This window comes from Megalobrama amblycephala, linkage group LG10 (genome assembly GCF_018812025.1).
Source record: "Megalobrama amblycephala isolate DHTTF-2021 linkage group LG10, ASM1881202v1, whole genome shotgun sequence".
Lineage (NCBI taxonomy): Eukaryota > Metazoa > Chordata > Actinopteri > Cypriniformes > Xenocyprididae > Megalobrama > Megalobrama amblycephala.
Genome location: NC_063053.1, coordinates 30,571,373 through 30,595,692, shown reverse-complemented (window position 1 = coordinate 30,595,692; position 24,320 = coordinate 30,571,373). Strand labels below are relative to the sequence as shown.

The 24,320-nt window shown below is 38.3% G+C and overlaps 1 protein-coding gene across 1 annotated transcript in view; it reads right to left on the bottom strand.

Annotated features, from left to right (window-relative positions):
* The window catches only part of lmbrd1 (LMBR1 domain containing 1), a 116,916-nt gene that overhangs the window by 51,945 nt on the left and 40,651 nt on the right, over positions 1-24,320 (bottom strand). The window contains 4 exon segments of the mRNA XM_048205750.1: positions 2,964-3,089; positions 10,299-10,372; positions 16,015-16,103; positions 23,256-23,323. Coding sequence (XP_048061707.1) covers positions 2,964-3,089; positions 10,299-10,372; positions 16,015-16,103; positions 23,256-23,323 — 357 coding nt within the window.

Here is a 24,320-nt window from a genome sequence, read left to right as displayed (position 1 = left end):
TAGATCAGTGAAGTGTTAATAATAATTAATGATAATAATTTGTTACATATATATAGCGCTTTTCTGGGTAATTAAAGCACTTTACATATGGAAAGGGGGAATCTCCTCAACCACCACAAATATGCAGCATCCACCTGGATTATTTTGCGGCAGATGTCCACCACACTAGCTTATTGGTGGAGAGGACACAGAGTGATAAAGCCAATCACTATATATATACACATGAGTGACATTTGACTCTATAGTTAGGGGGGGCAAGAATTTCTTTCTTTATTTTTTTTGCCAGTACAAAAAGGCGTTTCATCAGCAAATTATTCGCAGAAATTTTAAGCAAATGAGTTTAAGTTTGCTTATTGTTTATTTACTCATTTACTTAATTCACTTAATTTTATTATCATGGGAATGACTTGGGCGACGATATATGAATCAGTGTCCATCATTTTGCGAGCAACTGGTGATAAAGAAAAATGTCACCTCCAAATATTGAAAATGAAGGCGAGCTAGTGGATATTACACAAACAATGTGCAAATCTGCGTGAGAATTATGAGGGTGAAGAAGTCTCACACGCCAATCAATTATTCACTACAGAACAGTAGCGGCTTCTGGCCATAAATATAGATGGGGCAGATTCTGGGTCTTAGCACTAGTTTATGATAACCATTTTATTTTGTAAGCCATATATTTTAATCACTGAACACATGAGACACACTTTTGTCAGAACTCGAATGCCTGAGGGTGGTGCTCTAATGATGATTGACAGACTTTAGTACACATGACAGACAGAATCTTAAATTCAGAACAGAATCTATTTATTGCTACAGAATGTTATTTTAGAATATTGTTTTAGAATAGTTATTTAGGAATTCGAGTGAGGAAAAATTCATTTTCAAAAAAAGTCAATTTTCAGAACAAACAAACAACAGAACTACTATAAATTAAAGGGTTTATGCCCTCATTAATTTGATACGCTACTCCACATAAGAAGAACAGACACGCAAACTAGTTACTGACCTGATGCAGACACATATCTGAAGCGGAATGATAATGTCTTGGTCTGGAGCGAGGTTTACGTGAGGTGTGTTTACCTATAGGAAAGTTGTGGGGCACTGTAGAGGGCTCTGAGACCGGCTGCCCCGCTTAGTATCATAATTCATGCCTGCCAAATCCATGCGCTTCATTTTAATATATTCTGCTCACTTTACGACTTAAAATAATCTAGAAAATCTGAAAAATATCTGTTGTAGAATGCTGAACACATTTATAATTTATTATTAATTCAGTATATAGAGGTCTATGTTAGGTTGAATATTTTGGTGAGGCTCTGCCCCACCTGCCCATACAGACGAGCCGCGGCTGCTACAGAAACTGAAAGTAAGTTTCAGTCGGCGCAAACAAGAAACATTTACTAGACTGTGTGGACTGAACAGTGGCCGTGTTTTTTTGTGACCACGGACCGCGTGTGCATGCGCCGAAGGAGTATCTCTGAAAGGCTTGTGTGCTCAACTGTGCCTGAGACTGAGCGGACCATTGGAAATGAAGTATAACTTTACCCGGGCCTTAACTAGTGGACCGCAATTTGGAACATATATATGTTTAGAAGGACATGATGATCGATAGAGGCCAATGGGCAAATTTGGCCAGGATGCTGGGGTTATACCTCTACTCTTTTTTGAAGGAAATCCTGGGATTTATGACCACAGAGAGTCAGGACCTCAGTTTAACGTCTCATCCAAAGGACTTTTTGACAGTATAGTCTCCCCATCAGTATACTGGGGCATTAGGACCCACACAGACCACAGGGTGAGCACCCCTTGCTGGGCCTCACTAACACCTCTTCCAGCAGCTACCTAGTTTAACTAGGAGGCCTCCCATCCAGGTACTGACCAGGTTCAACCCTGATTCGCTTCGGTAAGTTTCTCCCATCTCCATATATGATCATGAAGCTCAACCAGAGTGACCACCAGCTTCTTGGTCATCACTCTAACTTCTCCATTGAGTGCTCAGTTTGGCAAGCTCTAGGAAGTGCCCTGGTTGTTCCAATTTTCTTCCATTAAGGATTATGAAGGCTACATGCTTCTGTGAACCTTCAATGCACAGACATTTTTTTGTAGTCTTCCCCAGATATGTTTCTTGACACAATAATGTCTCTGAGCTCTACAGGCAGTTCTTTTGACTTCTTTTGACAGGCAGTTCTTTTTGGCTTGGTTTTTGCTCTGAAATGCATTTTCAGTTGTTAGACCTGTTATTGAGAGGTGTGTGCCTTTCCAAATCATCCCCATTCAATTAAATTGTATTAACATCTACAAGTCAAATTGGAATGCTCCTGAGCTAAATTTTAAGCGTCAAAAGAAAAGGGTATGAAGACTTATGCAACACAATTATTTCAGTTTTTTATTTTTAATAAATTTGCAAAGTTGTCACAAATCTGTTTTTTGCTATGTCATTTTGGTGTATGCATTGTAAGTATATATATATATATATATATATATATATATATATATATATATATATATATATATATATATATTGCAAAAACCTCTAAGTCTGTCTGACATATAGGTTTCTAAGTACCGGTTCTGTAAGTAAGAATAAGTTCTGACTGTGCTTAGGCTGGGATTTAGCAGGTTTGAAGTAAAAGAATTTGATGAACGTATACTATGCGCAGAGAATATTCATTCAGTATCATTATCTCATTTTTGACCAAGGTGGCTTTTACAATGGAAGTCTATATATAGTCTGAGGATTGTCAGATACAAACATATATATATATACATATATATATATATATACATACACATATATATATATATATATGATCAATTGATTTCTTTGTTTGTATCTGACAATCCTCAGACCAATATTGGGTTGAGATCCGCCAGTTGAGAACCACTGACCTGAAGGACAGCGGCTCATCCTAAATAAAGGATGATCTGATCTGAATTCAGTTCACACACACACAGACCTTGGCTTTGAGCTTGTCTATTTGGTGCTCCACCTCCTCTGTGTCTTCTGTGTTCTCCAGCCGCTCGTACAGGATGCTGCGTGTGCCTTTAATCAGGTTCAGCGGCAGGACGGACATCCCGTATGCCTGACGGAGAAAGAAAGAGTTTTAAAGACCATTTATACACCATTCACAGTCATCAGGTAAAGTGTCATCACAATTTCACCAAGAGTCCCACCGATCGCCCCCAAGTACCCCTGTGCAAGGGAACTAAATCCATACATTATGGCACTTGATAAAAGAGTGCTTTCTAAATGGTGTCATTCAGAAGCCCACTGAATCCATGTATGTGTTTTCTGTGCAATGAGGGTGAAGAGGAGGAGATGAGAGAGGGAAAAGTGTGCGAGAGTGTGTGTTTGGATGCAGCGACCATTTTGAGATGTACGGCTTGATTTCCACCAATGCACAGCTTAACAGTGCCCCCATGTGACGACACTCAGCCGGAGCTCACGTACATGTGCACAATGCATCAGAGAAGAAATATCTGAGCTCATGTAGGGAAATATGATAAAACCCTGGACTTTCTGAGAGCTGTAAATCAGAGGTTACTTCAACGCCCTGAGCTCATCGATGAGTTTTTTTTTCCCCTTCTCAGAAGTGCAGGTCTTATGCAGTGAGCAGAGAAAAGCTCGGGTCAGAAGCCCACTAGCCTTCGCAATATGGGCTTTTGTGAACTTTAATTAAAAATGAAGACCTTCTTCAATACTCTCCTAGTGGCAAATCAATACAGGCAGAGAATAAAAGAGACCAGGTTGTGCGTGCACACACACCTCGAGAAAAAAACCTCATGCACTCTCACTCGCGGGGTTCTGCCATTTTCAAAAGCTTTCATATCAAAATGCTGACAAAAGTCAGCGGCACAATTAGATCTTCAGAAGCTGGCTAAAACACTGGTGACCTTTTTATCTCCCCTGCCGAAGACGCTTTTAAAGCAGAGAAAGTGAGGTTCTCTGTAAAACTCGTCGTCGCGGGCGACATTACGTCCTCCTAAGACCATCGCCATGGGCCGTGACACCCCCTGCTATGAATCACGAGGGCTCTAAAGGCCGGACCATGTCTCGAATACCAAGCGTTCCTCATAAAAGAGGAATCTGTCCTGCATCCCCGGTGAGACGTCTCCTCCTCCTTCGCCTCCTCTTTCCTATTCTTTCCTGCCCTCCTCGCCCCTGCAGTCCGTCAAGCGTGAGAAAAATAAAAGAGACACTCCAAACAAAAACAGGTGTGTTCTGTACTGATTGGAAAAGAAGACCTGAGGCACAAAAGAGAAAGATAGTATGATAGTTTGAGAAGGAGGTCGAAGAGAGAGACTAAGAGGAAATATGTAGAGATGGAAGATGAAGGGATTGCGTTTGTCAGCTGGGAGATTGGAGAAGAGAGGGATGAAAGTGGGGATTGGAGAGAGAGAGAGAGAGAGAAGAGAAAAAAGTGGAGGCGTACACCCTCTTACACAAGGATGCTTTTGTTCAACAGCCTGCATGGGAAAAGTGTGCGCTCTGCCACAAAACTATGAGTTTCTTCTGACTTTCCTTACACTTTTCAATGTGGAAGACATTACAAAAATAAATAAATAAATAAATAAAATAAAAAGTGTGAATTTTTTCCAAGCAGACTCTATACTATACTCTTCAGACTGCTATACTCCTCAAGACTCTTTATCAGGATTTCCACACTTTTGACCAATGAATTAAGGACTTTTCTGAGACTTTTCTAATTGAGACTTTTCTAAATTCTAATTTAAAAATCATTGTTTCAGCAAGATTTTCTGATGAATCGTTCAAAATGAATTTTGTTCCATTTTGTTCCAACAGAATTTAGTTTTTTGTTTTTGCTTTTTTAAAAGGATAGCTCACAAATTGGACATCACAATGGCTTTGACTTCACAAGCAAGTTTAAGCAAGTTTGACTTAAAAAATTATTTATTTTGATTTAAAAAATGTATAATAAAATAATGATTTTGTATGAAAAAAAAAAATACAGGTTTTCCATGACCATGACACTTTATGATCGTTTTGAGCAATCTAACAGTAACTTTGTGTTTATTGGGATTTTAAGGTCATTCAAATTAACATCCAAATTATGATTTCTTCTTGTCAATGGAGCATACTGTAAATTATACAAATAATGTGTCAAAAGCATCGTAACTGATGGATGTACAATAATGCCAGTCCCCAAGAAACAAATCTGCTGAATAAATTTTATAATCAGAGCATCTACCAAATTTACATGCACCATTAAACTATCAAAAGATCAATCTTGCATTATTGTGTTAAAACATTAAAACAATATCTTTCTCAGTGTCCATTGCGATACTGAGGACATATAGACTAAGTAAAACTGTCCAAAAAATAAATAAATAAACCCTGCAAACAGATGTATACAGAGTTCAGTACGCAACAAGCAATGGTCTTTTGCCAGATGGTGTCTCAGTGTTTCTTCTGTCCCTTTTGTAGTCTGTAAATTAAATACAAACGTGTTACACTGCTGAAAATCAAGGGCTAATTCTATTTGCTGTTGCTTTGTAAATATAAAACTGTCAATTTACACCATCCAGGCAGGTGTGGAGCACATTGTGTTAGGGAGAAACACATCTGTGTCACTTGTCATGGTGAAAACAAAATTAATATAATATCGAAAAACGTTTTCTAAAACACAAACTAAAATAGGTGCTGATTGGTCAATACAATGTTCCAGCTAAAGTGCTAAAAAAGTATAAATAATAGAATGGATTAGGTATCATGAACTAACAAAACAGAGTTGCGGATGGATGGATGGATGGATGGATGGATGGATGGATGGATGGATGGATGCATGCATGGATGGATGGACAGACGGACTGACGGACAACAGTGTCATTATTCAGCTGAAGTTAGTTCAGGGTTGATTCAGTCTGGTTCAAGAACTGTGTAAATTTCCTCAATTACGGAATGAGTTCAGTTTGGCTATAAAGCAGTTATGTCATCATCCAGCTCAGTTCAGTTCTCATCCGATAGAGTCAGTGCAAAATCCAAAAAGTTCAAAAATATTGAACTCTTTATAAAGACAGAAAAAAATATGTTCTGTCTCAAGAATCTCATGAACAGGGCTGAGATATGGAAATGAAACTCTGTATGGAAGAGAGGAGAGAAATGAGAGCCGAGAAAATTAAAATTGTGGGATTTGTTGTTGAAGTGGCCCCTCGGATGCACCCGAGATGGTGGAAAGGAGGGAGAGGCTCTCGCGTCAGTCGCAGGTCATTTTTGCAGCACTGTGATTAAATCAGTGGAAATTAATGCGGTCACCCTCTCGTTGGGAATCAGCATCTTTGGGCAGCAGATTTAAGAGGGAGAGGAACCCTCCAGGGCTGAACATCAGCACGTCAGCCAGACTTTTAAATCACCACTGTGTCGCGCAGCACAGGGACCGAGACGGCCCACGGTCAAGCAGGCAGATCAAAGAGCTGTGATATACACTCATATGCATATGCAAATATTACATGCACATTAAAAAGTCAGCGGGTCAATAATTTTCATTGTAACATCGCACCAGCAGCAAAATGAGCTTGATATATGACCTCAGCATCTGTATTAGCCAATGAAGGACGTTAAATGGGTTCAAGTGAGAATGCAAGTGCCGTTTTTGATGTCTAAAACCACTCAAGCACAGGAACCGGTTTAGACTTTGGGAGGTCAGGAATCGCTTTAAGCAGAATATGGCTTGATCAAGCAAAAAACACACTTTTGCACCTCATAACATTGAGGGTGATAAAGGCTTCTTGAAACTGCATCTTCGAGCAGAGTCTACGAGTACACAGAGGTGTCACACAGAAGGGCTCTTTCAGACGATAAACACAGATGAGGTGACGGGTTCAAGGTGAAGTAACTGGTGATTATGAATGGGAAAAGTTTAAAATAAAGTGGCAAGAACTGACATACACTGTACACAATAGTAGTGATGTGAACGATGTGAAAAATCGTAGGCAGAAGGTTTAAAAGAAGTGTGCAAATGCTTGAACACACTGTTCTGAGGATTAAAACAAAATATGAGCCATCGTGCAGGAAATAAAAAGTGTTTCAAGTGCAAAACCGCTTTCTACAGTTCAAATAACAAACAACATTTACCTAGAAGGAGTTTTTCTGCATTCTCCTGAATAAGCGATTCACCCATAAACAGCCTGAAATAACCAAACTTTTGCAACTTCATGCTGTTGCACTTAAAAAGCATGATTTAAACTCCCAGCATGACTGTTTTTAAGAGCTGGCCATCCAAGAATTGGATAGGTAAGTTAGCTTTGCCCGCCCTGACCATATGGCACTTCAGAGGCTTATTAACAAGCTGAGGCTCCTGTTTGTATGTGCTTAGGTTGAATATTAATTTCCCAGTAGCTCAGTAAAGTGTGATGTTGGCCAAAAACAGCAAGTGCTGAAGGTTTGAACTGCTTGCTTTAATGTTTAGCTGAAGTGCAGTCGGCCATGGTGTTGTCATTATGAGTTTACATCTCGGCCAGTCGTTTGAATTAAGAGCAAGTGGCCACCTTGGCTCAAAGTGCAGTGATAAATTAACCTGCCCACCCTGGACAACACTGCTGCTGCATACGGCGCCCATCACTTAGATTCCATTAGGTTAATCATGCATAATAATAACACATAGGCCGGTATGATAAATCACCCATCGCCTTGGAAACTTGAGGACGACAGGATTGGGGAGGATGGGTGATTCGGCATCTTTTTTGAGGGCTGGTGTAGAAGGGGAGGAGAGATGAGAAAAGAAACAATAGGAAAGAGAAAGAGCAATAAGAATAGCCCAAGTGAGTGAACCCTGGTGTTTGACAAGGAATCTTTGATTGATTCTGAGTCTCTGTACCACAAGCGAGAAGATCAAACACAAGAGCGCCCTAGGAGACTTTCTTTCTCCATAAGCCACTCTCCAAGCTTCTGACAACATGAGGTCAGACAGGGGAGCATTATAATCTCAGAGTGTTCTGAAAATTGTCAATACAAGCATGTATTCAACACCTCGAAAGCCCTAATTATGAGAAAAATAGAGCAGCAACTTTCTAACTTTAGTTACAAAGTTAAAAACAAATTACTGGTATTTGGCTGTATATCAGCATGGCTGTGATTCGGCTGTAGGTAGGTAATCAGAACGGGCTGATGTACAGCCATACAGCTACGAGTGTGATATTGCGTTTATACAACAGTTTGACGGCACAAGTGTGCAGAACTACTTCCTTCCACCACGGATTCAAATCTAAAGTTGACAGTTTCACCAAGGCTCCATTACCAATTCTAAAACGTCACTTTAGAACTAGTAGCGAAGGAGCATTGAGTCGCTTCATTGAAACTCATTCTAATATGTAGAGTATTATGAGAGAGAGACTGCCTGAGCGAGTGTATTACCTGCATCTAGCTGATATTCTTCAGCCAATCATATATTCATAATCACAAAATTAGTTTTTCAATGTCCACAGAGGAAAGTGATATCTTTGTCTTTGTCCTTTTAACATTTAAGACATTCCCATGACAATGCTAGTCAATGCATTTGTCATTTGTCTCTGGTTAGTACAGGACTTATACCTCATATTTAGATCTACATAAGAGCTAGCGGCACATTCCCGAAGGACTGGCTGAGATGTTCTCTGCGGGTACATGAGCGCTGAGCGGTCGCTGACGGCCTGGATCTCACATCTCTGAAAGGATATATATATGTGTGTGTGTGTGTGTGTGTGTGTATGTATAATAATAATAATAATAAATTTTATTTGTAACGCACTTTATATTTCAACAAAATCCCAAAGTACTACAATTTAAAAACAAAACAAAACAAAAAACACAGAAGAAAATAAAAAAATAAAGCAAAAGCTCTGCTAAAAAAATGGGTTTTAAGGCCACATTTAAAAGTATCCACCGACTGTGGTGTCCTCAGATGGTCCGGGAGAGCATTCCACAGACGGGAAGCAGCTGAGCAGAAAGTTCTCCCATAGTATGGAGCTTGGTCCTAGGGGGTTTCAGAAGATTTGCTGAAGCAGAACAGAGGGTACGTGTAGAGCATTGTGGAGTGAGGAGTTCCTTGAGGTAGGAGGGGGCGTCACCATGCATACACTGGTAGGTGAGGAGGGAAACCTTGTACTCAATCCTGAATGATACAGGGAGCCAATGAAGCGATTTAAGGATAGGAGTGATATGATCATATTTGTGCACCCTCATCAGGATCCTAGCAGCACTGTATGTTTGTCTATATATATATATATATATATATATATATATATATATATATATATATATATATCATCATATATATTAAAAATAATATAATATAAAAGTTCAAAATTCTCAATACCAATTTTGTTATCCCTGCAAAAATGACTGCTTTTGAAAATGCTAATTTATTTAAAAATTAATATTTATATAAATATTTTCAAAAATTATGTGCACCACATTCAAAGATATTCCACCTCATTCTTTTCAATCCCTCATAAAGCAGAGATTCTCATAGCCCGGTTACTCATGATGTTGGTGATGAAAAATGGATGACATTAACAAGTGTTACAGTACAATCAATTTATCTTATCCGAATAGAACAGCTACAGTATGCTGAAGGAATCAGAATACGGACGTTTATTAATGGCCTTCAGGCTCAGATATATAAATAGGAGAGAGATAACAGGGCATATACATCACACCGACGTCTCAGGCACACGTCCACACACATCGGTGAGAAATGACAGCATGTCATTTTGAGCGATTGCAGGCCAAAACGCAAGAATCACAAAACATTTCTAATGTTGAGGGGCCGCTTCATCATCCAGGATGACTACAATCAAAGACAGGCGGCGTTTCTGTCATACCAGAAACCTACACGTGAAGACCTATCTGGACTCCACCATCAAAGTTAGGTCAACAACCACTTCAGCTATAAACGCAGTAATCAGTGTTGTTTTCATTACATTGTTAAAACATTGCTGTTTGTTTGAGCTTCCCAATCAACCTGACATAGCAACATTGGTGCAACCAATGTCGTGAGTTTGGGAAGGGACTATCTGTTTATACAACCTATTACAAATGAAGCAGTTTTGGGGGATTTTTTTGTTGTTGTTGCAATTTTCCAGTTTGGTGACACTAGTGCTACAGAAAAATAAGATACAAACAGAATGAAATTGTGATGACAATTATATTGTGGACAGAAACATCGATTTTATGTCTAAAAGTGCTTTCCTATGACAGTGCTGAGCAGTCTCTTCGCACAACTCTCGTAAGCGTATGCAAATCGATGGGGCACAAGTAACCACCCACCATTACCAGTTCTCTGTTGGCTACTCACCGTGTATGTGATCACTGCCAGCATGCCAATCAAGGTGAGCGAGCTGATGGAGAACGACAGGGCGGCCAGGCCATCTGCAAGACAGAGGGGAAATTTATTTATGACATGGGCCAAATGCAGAGCTCTGTTAAGTTTTGGTCATACGCCAGATATTCAGAGCAGTTCTTGCCCCCAGGGAAATTTCTCAATGCACCTCATCTTCTCTCACTATCATTTCTCTCAACCTGCTCTTACTCTGACATAGTTACTGAAAGGTCAGCAAAGTTTTTGCCCTCTAAATTTAAATAGACACAATGACATGTTGAAAATATAAAGGACATTCAGTAAAGTTATTCGATATTTTTTTTAGTAGTCGATATCAATACCAGTAAAAATGTGCAAATATGCTATTGAACATGTTTATTTGAAATTTAAAAATGTATATAAAAATTGTATTATTTTATAAAATTAAAAATGTATACATTTAAACATTTAATCTGTAATAGAAAAGAATAAAACAAATGACAAAAAATGCAACAAATAAAAAAGTAAGGCTTTAAGTTTTGAATTGTCAAGTGTTCAAGTAATAGAAACTAAAACTAGGGGAAAAATTAAAAAAATAATAAAATGTAAAAGAAAACAACTTGAATTATTCTGAAAAGCATCACAAGCAATTTGTCTGTGACGGTCGTTGTTCAAACTTTTGGTTACATGCTGAATATTAATGTGTGCTGTAAAAGAAACCGTGTAAAGTACTGGTCTCAAACTCAATTCATGGATGGCCACAGCTCTGCACAGTTTTGCTCCAACCCTAATCAAACACACCTGATCCAGCTAATCACGGTCTTCAGGATTACTAAAAACTCCCAAGCAGGTGTGAGTTGGAGCTGGTTGGAGCTAAACTCTGCAGGGCTGTGGCCCTCCAGGAACTGTGTTTGAGACCACTGGTGTAAAGACCATAGGTAAAGACTAGCCTACCAGACTCACGGGAAACTCAATGAAATAAAAACAAAACAGCGCCATCTTTCTGCTCTTTCATGATATTACCGTCAATTATCAGGCACACACCTGTATTTTTGTTATAAATGGCTTGACTGCTCTTATTCAAAAGAAATTGCTATATTTTTAATATTTTAGTATGATCTTAGTAACAAAGTACATTTAACATCTTGTGAGTCATCAGTTCTCAAAATACAGGATAAAACATGGAGCCGAGAGAGTAAAATGAATGAAAAGAGGAGAGGGCATGATGCCAGCTTGTCAGATCTGAAGCCAGCTGAGGCAGATTTATGGGAAGTGACCGCCACCGTACTTCCTGTTAGGATCCCACCTGTCACAGGGAGCGAGAGAGTTGAACACACACAAATTCGCGCTATTCCCCTTTTCCTCTGGTTCTGCGCTATGGCCCAGCGGAGCAAAACACAGCATCCTGGCAGCCCTGAGTCCAGAAAGCCCCCTTCTGCCTGCAGCCTACCTCAATTGAATGCAACCTACTGTTCTCTGTTTATTTTCCTCAGGAACTGCTTTACATCACTCACAAAATGACTTCTTTCCATTTTGTTGAACCACATGAAGTCTGAGAACTGTTTGCTGTGCCACCCACAACGTTCCATACACAAAAAGCCCCAAGACACAAAAGCCGACGAGAAGAAATGAAGATGATTACGCTCCTGCTTCCTAATGTAGCAAACGGAAGAATATAAAAAGAAGAGACGCTTTGATGTCTGATGGCTGAAATGAGCATTTACATCTGAATAGGTGTTTCCCTTTGTGATGTCCCCGCTTTTGTTAAGTGGCGAAGGCGCGATGCCGGAGACAATGGCGTTCGTGTTTGGTACGGAAATCGGCTCTGTTTATGAACTCCTCACAATGCAGGGGGACCTGCGTTTTCCGTCGCTTCCCCGGAAGACTTTCTAAGGGATTGGACAGAGAATATATTGTTTATTATCTGCGGCGGCTCTACAGCTGCTCTAGCGCCTGATTCCTCGGCACTCGGAGAGAGTGGAGGCCCTTATCTCGACATGCACGGAGCACCTCGGGCTTATGTGCACGGAGGAGACTACTGCCACTGAGAAGTGTATATTAAAGAGCTCTTAGCTGGGGTATTCACAACATGAGCTTGCTATGATAACCTCATGGAGATGGAAAGCAGCCTGCTTAAGCTAGCTCACTCACTGGATTCTGGATTACTGAAAAAGAGAAAACGCGCTGCTCCCAAACAATTATTGATAGAAATATTGTCGAACAAAAGTGGAGCAAACCACTATGATCGAAAGAGATTTTCTTTTTCTTAATCTTATTTGAAGTGTATTTTTAAAAAGTTCTGAGCATAGCCATATGCTAGGTCTATATATAAAATAAGTAACATATGTACATATGTTTACATATGTAAATATGTAAAACTCTTGCACAGAGAAAAAAGCAAGGCACCAATATATCAATAATTATATTCAAGTTCTAGGGTTGGAATTCCGGAATTGAAAACTTAAAGGGTTCTTTCGTCTTCGGAAACACAAATTAAGATATCTTTGATGAAATCTGAGAGGTTTCTGATCCCCCATAGAAAACAATGAAATTACCACATTCAAGGTCGAGAAAGGTAGTAAAGACATTGTTAAAAGAGTCCACATGTCTACAGTGGTTCAACCTTAATGTTATGAAGTGGCGAGAATACTTTTTGTGTGCAAAAACAAAACAAAAATAATGACTTTATTCAACAATTTCTTCTCTTCCCTGTCATTCTCCTACACTGTTCATGTTGTAGACAGTACAGCGTTTCCAGGTTCTGTGTTATTGTTGAATAAAGTCTTTATTTTTGTTTTGTTTTTGCACACAGAATTAGCAGATAAGCAGAATTGGATATATATATATATATATATATATATATATATATATATATATATATATATATATAATAAATAAATGCAATTTAGTCTAAAATTCAATCATTTAAAAGCTACAAGTTAATTTATGTATTACAGCGTTATAATGTACAGTATGAAAAATGGAGACTAATTTTAAGAACTGCTAAAGATTACATTTAACAGTGTTATTAAATTACTAGTGTTTAAAGATGAATTCAATGCTAAATAAAAGTTATATGACTGCAAAGGTAATCAATAAGTAAAATAATTCTATTCATGTTATAGCCATTAAGATGAAATAAAAAAAAAATCTATCAATTAAATGCTCCATCACAACTTTATAAAGTTCAGTATGAAAAATGGATATTCAGTTTAAAATGTGTTATTATTTAGTGTTTTTAAAGATAGTTAGATACTGCAAAAGTAATCTACATTTAAAAACAGAAGGAACTGAGCATGCACAATATCCAATACACCGATTAACAATATATAACCTGCCACTTTCCACACCTTTAAAACAGATCTAACACCTTGCAATGTGTAAACACCCTTACCAATCTAAATACAGGATTTCTTTCTTTGCTATTCTGGCTAATATTACAGACTATGTATGAAAAATTATGTCATCAAATCCAGATTAGATTCAGCGTAGCTGACGCCGGATGCCTCCTCGTCACACTACGTCACGCTAGCTCCAATTTGAAATGTGACTCTCTGTGAAACGTATCGGGCTCAGCGGGAAGGTAAATCAGAGAACAAGAGCTGTCTTACTGGATTCTGGGTCCGGGCCTCTGCTGCAAAATTAAGTGGAAACTTTTTCTGAGCTTATGTCTGTGATAAGATCAGATCTCCAGCTGTCTACCCTTCTGCACGCTCCCTCGCTCTTTCGTCTGAGTCTTACCTGCTAATGGGGAATTGGTTATTGCATTCAGATTATTCAGTTTATTACATTTTATGTCTAATGCCTTATCTACATTTTGACGCTGGGTTGAATTTGTCAGCTTGTCTTGCCTTGGGTCAAGGTGCTTCTTCAGCAGCTGAGGCTTCTCAGGGACATCATAACCCTGCTTTATCTAGCACACAGGGTCTGGTTATTAATTTCAGATGTGGAGTGGGGGTGAGGAACAGGGTACCATGACCGTCAACCTCAAGCTCTGCTGCAGATTTTGACAAACAAGCCTGTTTCAACAGAGGCTTTTTTCTGATGTTCCTTCCAACCAAGACTTTTTTGCTTGATTTTTATTCATTAGGCCAGGGCTGCTGGGAAGAGGCAATGACAGCTCTAAGACCCCCTCAGAGGAATCAGACATTGTCTCAAAGAGTCACAGACTTACTCCAGGCTATTATTGGATTAGGTTGTGTTCTTTAGTGGCTCCATTCCTGCCAGCTTGAGGGTCTTCAAGGGAGAGTGAACCAAAAGTCACGATCCAACCTAACAAGGTAACTTCTCTGAAGAAACACCATGATGTTGGCAACTCACACTTGCTTTTTCGGAGCAAAACAAACCTTGGCACAAAAAATGACTTGTACTGGAAGGAAAAAGATGTGTGACTCGTTATGTGACCTTCAAATGAGCCTTTAGAATATGATAAGATTGAAGGAAAGGCTCTGGTGAACATTGACACAAAAACACTCAAATATGGACACTAATATTGAGGCTGACTTTCCCTTCTTTTCCCTTTGCTAGAAAAGAAATGAGAAAAATTTGAAATAAAAATGTGAAAAGTGATGATCCCTTGGGCTCACCAGCGTGAAAGCGGCCATGTTATTTGAGTTATTTAAGTAACATTCTATTGTAGTTTTTATTACTATTTTGATTTTGTATTTATTTTTATATAAATAAAAAGTTTTTTCTGTTTTGATTGTAACAGTTTTAGTAATTTTGTTTTCATAATTTTTTTAATTTGATTCAGTTTTAGCTATTTTAGTAAAACTAAATGAAAATGAGAAATGACACCTTGGCAAATAGCTGAAAAAAGTTTAAGTTTTAGATTCAGATATACTAAACAGGGCAAATTTGCGTGAGCACAATTCCAAAAAAGCGCCGATTGGAGTGGAAAGTTCTACGCATGATTTACTGATGACGTGTACATTAAAGAACAAAGATCATTTCCATAATGACCAATGCAATCCAAGAGCAGTGCAAATTAGCATCTAGTTTAAGACACGCTTTTTTTGGGCAGTAAATAATGGCGCAAATGCTAGTAAATTGACTAGCGCAAACCTTAGTAAATCACCTTGCCTGATTCATTTAAATACTATCCGCCCATAAATTTAGCATCTGAAAGGGAAACTCCTACCAATGCAAATGCCTTAAGCTCAGCCACAAAAATAACTGTCCATGCATTTTCAGCGCTAATTTTTCACTGAGTGTCTTTTGTAAATCCTGAGAGTAGTTTTTAATGGCAAAAGAGGGTCTGCGTTGGCGCAAGCTGTTAGTAAATCTGGCCCTTAGTTTTAATTATCAATAATAACCATAAAGTATGCATGAAGGGAGAAAAAAAGAGGTGGATGTTACACACAGAATCACATATATATAAGTGCAGGCACAAACACGGGCCTGCCACCCTTGCTTCAAATGGAAGCCTTGATTGACACGTCAAAAGCAGTCGGCCTTTTCTTTTTTTCAAGACAGCAAATTTAGGTAGCACAATGAGGTCTGTTGACATTGACGAGGCTAAATGTCAATGCTGCCAAAACCACACATCACCTCTGCTCATGGCTCGGCAGCATCCGTCGCTCTCTAAAAAGCACCTGTCGGTTTGGTGTTGTGGCCCTGGAAGGCTTCAATAAAGCCCTTTTTGCTGTTTTCTTTGCAAGTGTCAGTAAAACTGAGCTGCAATTTCATTTAAAGAGGCCTTTACGGTACTTACGGCTACTGCCCAGCTCCTCGAACAGATACTGCACCTTCTCCCACTGAGTGGAGTTCTGGTTGGGCGGAGATTCCAAAGGAACAAACGTTCTGAAAAAGAGGTACATACTTCTTAATCATAATGTCATCATTTATACACTACTGTTCAAAAGTTTTGGGCTGATTTATTTGATCAAAAATAAAAAATAAAAAAAATAAAAATTAGATAGATCTTTAAAAATTATACAAATTGAATACGAATAACATAAAAATGTGTTTGATACAGTGGCCACATACACACTGCAACTTAATTTGGTCATAAAGCAAACACAGACTCTTCAATCAAATGTACAATCAAACAATCAAATCAAATAGAATTGAGTAATATGCAATTTAATAAAGCAAATATGAAGACATGAATATATGATTTCAAATATATTTTTCTAAAACGTCTGTTTTTATGGGTTAGCTTTTAAGTTATGGGGGCACATCCAATGAAAGTTTAATTTCAAATTATCAATAAAATACACAATTTATCACGAAAACAAAGCATTAAGAATGCGTAGTGTGAAAATGTATTATAAAGCTTTAAATGTGCATTATATGATATTGACAACTAGTTGTTGAACTGGGTACTGCATTCCAAATTCAAGATAGTGGAGAGGGTTTTTTTTTTTTTTTTTTGCCTGCCAACTCCTCCTCAGACTCTACGCTCATGCAGGTTGCCAGATTGAGAACAGTCCTGAAACTGACAAGTCCTACACCGTAAATTCACCAGCTGATATATACGTTTGCAATGGTTTTAGGCTCAGTTCAGGTAGAATTTGTGATCTCTAACCCATTTCTTTTGCTGGCTTTCATTGTTGTGTTTTTCGCCAACTTGCAACCAGGGGTGTCGAAATAATATTGGGTAAAATGGCAGTGGGCAGGATTGCACAGACCAAAACAAAAACAAAAAAAGACACTCCGACAGTGAAGGCACATTTTTAAAGAAGAATAACTGGCTGTTGCATTGTATATAAACTTAGCATGCTTCCTAAATCTCTGCAAACATATTATGGCATTTTCACGCTTTAGTAGAGTCAAAAAAATAAAAAATAAAAAATAAAAAATTAAATACAGTACATGTAAGTGGTTACTTAGTGTACCTTTACCCAAAAGGTAAATTGTTATCTTATATACGTATATATATATATATATATATATATATTTATAACTGGCTGATGACACGAGTGTGCTTACTGTGAAATATCAAGTAGAGATCCATGTACTCAGCTCATGTGATGTATCGCCACAAGCTTTAAAAGCAACTGAGAACACAGCATGCTCACATTCTGAGCAAATACCTGCAACACTAAGAAAGCGAGTCATCTCCAGTGAGGAGAATATCACTTATATATGAGATTGCATAAGCAAGTACATCAGGCTACAGTTGCTCTGGGGGGAAAAAAAACAAAAAAAACAAACAAAAAAAATCCCATGTTTTTTAACCATAAGTTTCTGTTTTATTTTGTATCAACTATAATTTATATGCCAATCAATTATACCTAATATATGACTTTTTTGCCTAATCACTGCTTATTTTAAATAAATATTGGTGCGGATACACCATGTTAATTTACAAATCTGCAAATCAAAGGGGCAAAAAATGACTGCCTGGCACTTCTGAATAAAATAATAATAATAAATACACACACACACACACCGATTCAGCATAACATTATGACCACTGACAGGTGACGTGAATAACACTGATTATCTCTACATCACGGCACCTGTTAGCGGGTGGGATATATTAGGCAGCAAGTGAACATTTTGTCCTCAAAGTTGATGTGTTAGAAGCAGGAAAAATAGGCAAGTGTAAGGATTTGAGCAAATTTGATGGCTAGACGACTGGGTCAGAGCATCTCCAAAACTGCAGCTCTTGTGGGGTGTTCCTGGTCTGCAGCGTTCAGTATCTATCAAAAGTGGTCCAAGGAAGGAACAGTGGTGAACCGGCGACAGGGTCATGGGCGGCCAAGGCTCACTGATGCATGTGGGGAGTGAAGGCTGGCCCATGTGGTCCGATCCAACAGACGAGTTACTGTAGCTCAAATTGCTCAAGAAGTTAATGCTGGTTCTGATAGAAAGGTGTCAGAATACACAGTGCATCGCAGTTTATTGCGTATGGGGCTGCATAGCAGCAGACCAGTCAGAGTGCCCATGCTGACCCCTGTCCACCATCGAAAGCGCCAACAGTGAGCATCAGAACTGGACCATGGAGCAATGGAAGAAGGTGGCCTGGTCTGATGAATCACGTTTTCTTTTACATCACATGGATGGCCGGGTGCGTGTGCGTCGCTTACCTGGGGAACACATGGCACCGGGATGCACTATGGGAAGAAGGCAAGCCGGCGGAGACAGTGTGATGCTTTGGGCAATGTTCTGCTGGGAAACCTTGGGTCCTGCCATCCATGTGGATGTTACTTTGACACGTATCACTTATCTAAGCATTGTTGCAGACCATGTACACCCTTTCATGGAAACGGTATTCCCTGGTGGCTGTGGCCTCTTTCAGCAGGATAATGTGCCCTGCCACAAAGCAAAAATGGTTCAGGAATGGTTTGAGGAGCATAACAACGAGTTTGTGGTGTTGACTTGGCCTCCAAATTCCCCAGATCTCAATCCAATCGAGCATCTGTGGGATGTGCTGAACAAACAAGTCCGATCCATGGAGGCCCCACCTCACAACTTACAGGACTTAAAGGATCTGCTGCTAACATCTTTGTGCCAGATACCACAGCACACCTTCAGGGGTCTAGTGGAGTCCATGTCTCGACTGGTCAGGGCTGTTTTAGCAGCAAAAGGAGGACCAACACAATATTAAGTAGGTGGTCATAATGTTATGCTTGATCGGTGTATATAAAGTGTGCACATGGTGTTAATTATTATTATTATTATTATATAGGTATTTGTAATACATTTTATTAGAAATAATAATAATAAAACAGCATGTGCACACTATAATTACATTTACATTATAACATATTATTTTCTAATAACAATACATTTATATTATATTTTCATTCCCATTCATTGTGTCTATTCATGCTATTTCAATGTTTGTCTGGATATTCAAGCAGCAATATAAGATGTTAAATGTTTACCGTATTGCAGTTCAAAATGCAATCAAAATATATGACACAACAATCATGCAGCCCTAAAGAATACACATAATACCTACTGTTAACATCCAATCACAATGCCAATCAAATCACAAAAGATGCAAATGGCTGCAAATATAGGGTCACTTTCATTTTAAATGCAGCCAAATCATTCAGCATCACTGGCATTATCTGAGTGAGTTCAATTGACGTGTCACTTCAGAAAAGCTGCGTCATGCATAAAAATGTCATTTTTTAGGGGTGTCAGTAAATTATGTTGTAAACTGTACGTACAGCAGGATGCAGTTTCATAAATTGACCAAGGACTTTGTGAGGGTTTATGCAAAGGTTCACAAGCTCAAAGACTTGACACATATATGACCTCTCTCTCTTTCCCTGTTGTTTGTCATCATTAATTATTGTCCAAAATACTATGTCAGGAGCACTCACAGTATATTTAATTTCACCAAAAAGTGAAAATTCAGTCATTTACTCACTCTCATGTCGCTCCAAAGTCTAAACCCGCGAGTCTTCCATTCATCTTCGCAACACAAATTACAATACTTGTAATGAAACCTTGTTTATGTCCCTGAAGTCCATGCAATCAAACCTTTGAAGATCCAAAAAGATCATAAAGGAGTCTTAAAAATAATCCATATCAATCAATCAATCAATCAAGTCTTGTGAAGAGATATGATCCCTTTATATGAACAGATTCAATTTAGGGGGTTATTTGACTTTATTATTTGACTTTTTATGATCAAAGCACATACAGAAATCTGCTCATCATATAAAGTGATTGCATTTCGATTCATAAGGATTACTTTTGGGACACCTTATGACCTTTTAAGATCTTCAAAATTTTGGTTGCATGAACTTTCAATAGAGGAACAGAAACCTCTGAGGATTCATTAAAAACATTCCATGGAATGACATGACCAGTGTTGGGGAAAGTTACTTTTAAAAGTAATGCATTACAATATTGCCTTACTCCCTAAAAAAGTAACAAATTGCATTACTTAGTTACTTTTTATGAAAAGTAATGTGTTATGAGCACCTTTTTGAAACATAAAATGACAAATAGGACACTCTACGGTCTAATGGACTTCACAGACACGCACCAAAGGCGGCCACGTGACTGCAGGTCCACATGAAGACGTCCATTTGGGACAGGGCCCATGTGTCTAGAGTTTAGACCAAGTACGGCATTGATAGAGTGCACTTAGAGCTCTCGAGACATCTCCACCGGTGTGAGAGAGTGAATTGGACTGCAGAGGGTGGGGAAGTCTCATCCTTAGCGCAGACCAATCAAAACAGCCAAACAAAAAGAAGTCACTCTCCAAATGAACAATCACAAACACAGGAACTTTGCGTCTCACCCTGAGAAAAAAGACGATGGAAAAAGCCATCATGTCCTCCCCATCAGGATCCCTGAGACACAATACTCCTGGTAAAACACTGCACTGGTTCAAAAGGTAAAATGAACACCAAATTGCTTCTGTCCGAAGTGCCATCCCCACTTTTAAATTTGGTCCACGGCATGTCCCTCTTCCCATTCTACGATCAAAGTAACCCATCCCACTGGGCCTATACGACATGAAGGTGTGATGAAGGTATCCTGCCCCACAGGAACACTATTTAATGGTTGAGAGCACATTAAATTATATGACCTGGTGAGCAGACGTGTTATTCTTGCAGCGGCAAAGAAAATCCATTATGTTTATGCTGCACGAGCACTGCTGAGAACAAAAAGTATAAACTCGAGGTTAAATGGGACAAAGCTACACCATGTATCTGTACACATTTAGACTGCACGGTGGGTTTTAGTTCAGTTAACCATTGGACAAGAAATTGTTACATGGCGTGACAAAAAAATGTCCAAGGTCTTTTCAATCTTCAGGTTTAAAGATGCTAGATAATTAGATTTTGCCTTTTGAGTTTATTCTTATATTTTGTGCTAAATAGAAACTTCAAAAAGCAGAATTTATTTGAAATAGAAATTTTTTGTAGTATCATTACTGTCACTTTATCAATTTAATGCATACTTTATGAAAAAAGTAGTACTTAAAAAAAACAAAAACAAAAAAAACTTTTAAACAATAGTGTAGCAGAATGGAATAGTTAAAGGGGGGCTGAAAATAAGGGGATTTGTAATGTCAGAAGTATCAGAAGTGGAGAATGAAAAGACGACAAAGACGACAAAGGTTACAAAGACCAAGTAAGCGATATACATCCAGCCGGTTGTTATCGCAGAATAAACCCTGATAGAGTGATGATCAGGACCCTGATGCGAAGCGAATGGTTATCACTCACTTATTACATGGCTACTTGCCATAATAAAAAAATAATTAGACAAAAAATATTGACTTGAGTTGAAATATTTTATTAGGTCTTTAAACGCAAAGCTTTCACAAAGAAAGCAGTTGCTAGCAAGCGGCAAGTTCAAACTAGATGGACGTTTAAGAGATACGGTACTGTCATACCACTTTTTACACAGCATTTAAATAATAATGGGGATAAGACATGATCTGAGGTATCTTAAAATCTTACTTGTTTGTTAAAGGATTAGTCCACTTTTAAATACACTTTTCCTGATAAATTTACTCACCCCCATGTCATCCAAGATGTTCATGTCTTTCTTTCGTCAGTCGAAAAGAAATTAAGGTTTTTGATGAAAACATTCCAGGATTATTCTCCTTATAGTGGATTTCAATGGCTACCAACAGATTGAAGGTCCAAACTTTAGTTTCAGTCCAGCTTCAAGGGCTTTAAACGATACCAGATGAGTAATAAGGGTCTTATCTAGCGAAACGATCGGTCATTTTCGACAAAAATACAACCGTTTATGCTTTATAAACAAAATATCGCCTTGAACGTACTTTCTGCTTCCGCATTCTTCATAAACTGGCGCCACATTCGTTCCGTAAGTAGAATAGGGAAGGCGTAGGACATTCAGCGTAAGCGTTATGAAGAATGCGGAAGCGGAAAGTACGTTCAAGGCGATATTTTGTTTATAAAGCATAAACGGTTGTATTTTTTTCGAAAATGACCGATCGTTTCGCTAGATAAGACCCTTATTACTCATCTGGTATCGTTTAAAGCCCTTGAAGCTGCACTGAAACTGCAGTTTGGACCTTCAATCTGTTGGTAGCCATTGAAATGCACTATATGGAGAAAAATCCTGGAATGTTTTCATCAAAAACTTTAATTTCTTTTCGACTGACGAAAGAAAGACATGAAAATCTTGGATGACATGGGGGTGAGTAAATTTATCAGGAAAAGTGTATTTAAAAGTGAACTAATCCTTTAACTTATAATCCATTAGTGTACAAAACAATCATCACAAAATGGCAGCAGCTGCGTTTATATGAAACGAGAGAGCGAGTCTGTGATACCGGATGACATAATTAAATAACTACTATATTTCATTAGCTCACCAAACGCAAAACGTCCACAAGGAAAAAAAGGTCCTAGCAAGTGTAAAGCCCCAACTTCAGTGACAGTTACCAGGATGAGCCTATGTTATCAGTTTTTACCGGTTGTTATCGGGGGATAACATAACATGCTGGATGGCGCGATTGACCAATCAGAATCAGGTATTCCACAGAGCCGTGTAATAAATTTTGTAATAACCCACACTGAGGAATCATACACAGGATTCTGCATTAAGAAAGTAAATAGGCTCCATTTTAAATTCATGTTGACTTCAATGTACATTTGATGTCCTGCAGTAGAATTTGAGCTCTTATGAACTGCGTATATATGAGTTATTTTTTTTTCGTGTCAATCAAAGTTGATTGATAATCATTCATGATCTGACTGGAGCCCTTTGTATTCTAAATGACCCAGAAATCACAGAAATGTCATATTATCAGCATTGATGTGCCCACTGTGCTTGCTATATTAAACTAATAATAGCTACATGGACCGTAACAAATACTGGTCATTATAGGAGTTTTGTCCAACAAAATACTTCACATTCCCACAACATTCTGTATAACAGATGGAGGTTGAAGATTATGTCTGAATTATATAATAAAGCTCACATCGACCTCTCCACACACACACACACACACACACAGAGACACAGAATACTATAATTTCACAAAAGCGCACTTACCCAATCAAAAGCAGCGCTGAACACACAATCACAAATCCTATTGTATACTTCAGTGCATTTTTCACTTGCTGTAATGAGAGAATAAAAACACGCTTATCAAACTGTATTCATCAAGTCATCAATCCATGATAAATTACGCTTCATGTAGAGAAGAGCTTTGGCCTGGAGTATAATTACATATTTGCGGCACTTAACAGTCAGGAACACAGTGTCCTTAGTTCATTCTCTGATGGAGACATTGTGGCTCTGTTCCAAAATCTAGTGAGCTAATGCAGTGTCCCAACTGAAAAGGAACCTTAAAAGTGACAAATTCAGAACACTCTACATAGGCAGCAACTTGTGCAGCTTCAGACTCAACTAATAATGGAGATTGGCGTTAGCTTATTGTTAAGCTAACAATGCCAATATCATAATCAAATGTAATTAACATTGTAAAATTCCTACAAAGTTTTATTGAGCACACAAATATTTGGCAAAAATAGTGCATGTTTAATTAGACTGAAGTATTTTATTGCTACTTTTTAATTATAAATTTAAAAAGTATACAATCAATAATATAATATAATATAATATAATATAATATAATATAATATAATATAATAATTTCTCTTGCTTCTCTTGCTTTCTTTGATTTTTTCCCCCCTTAAGTTCCCCATAATCATCTTGCCTCCTTTTCCAGACAGCACCTGTGATGCTTTGAAAAGGCTGCCTATGTAGGATGCTCAATAGTTTTTGGGACGCAGCCACTTCTGACTGCTTCAAAGGAGAAGAAGGAGTGGAAAGTTTGAAAAGAGCTCTAAATATCTTCTAGAAGATTGAAGAAGCCCCTGAGCATGTAATGCTGCACATCACTGTGACGTCCTTAGAGAAAAAAATGTTGATATTTGAAGTGAGCAGGATTATAGGGAGAAGTATATGTTTTTTGTCATTTTATCACCTCACTGCAGTCAAACCTCTTGCAGATGGAGTCAGGGTAAACTCACTGTGTTATTATAAATGGACTGCCATAACTGTAATCAGGCAAATATCACTTAGCAATACCTCAAGGGCATTTCTGTTGATTTG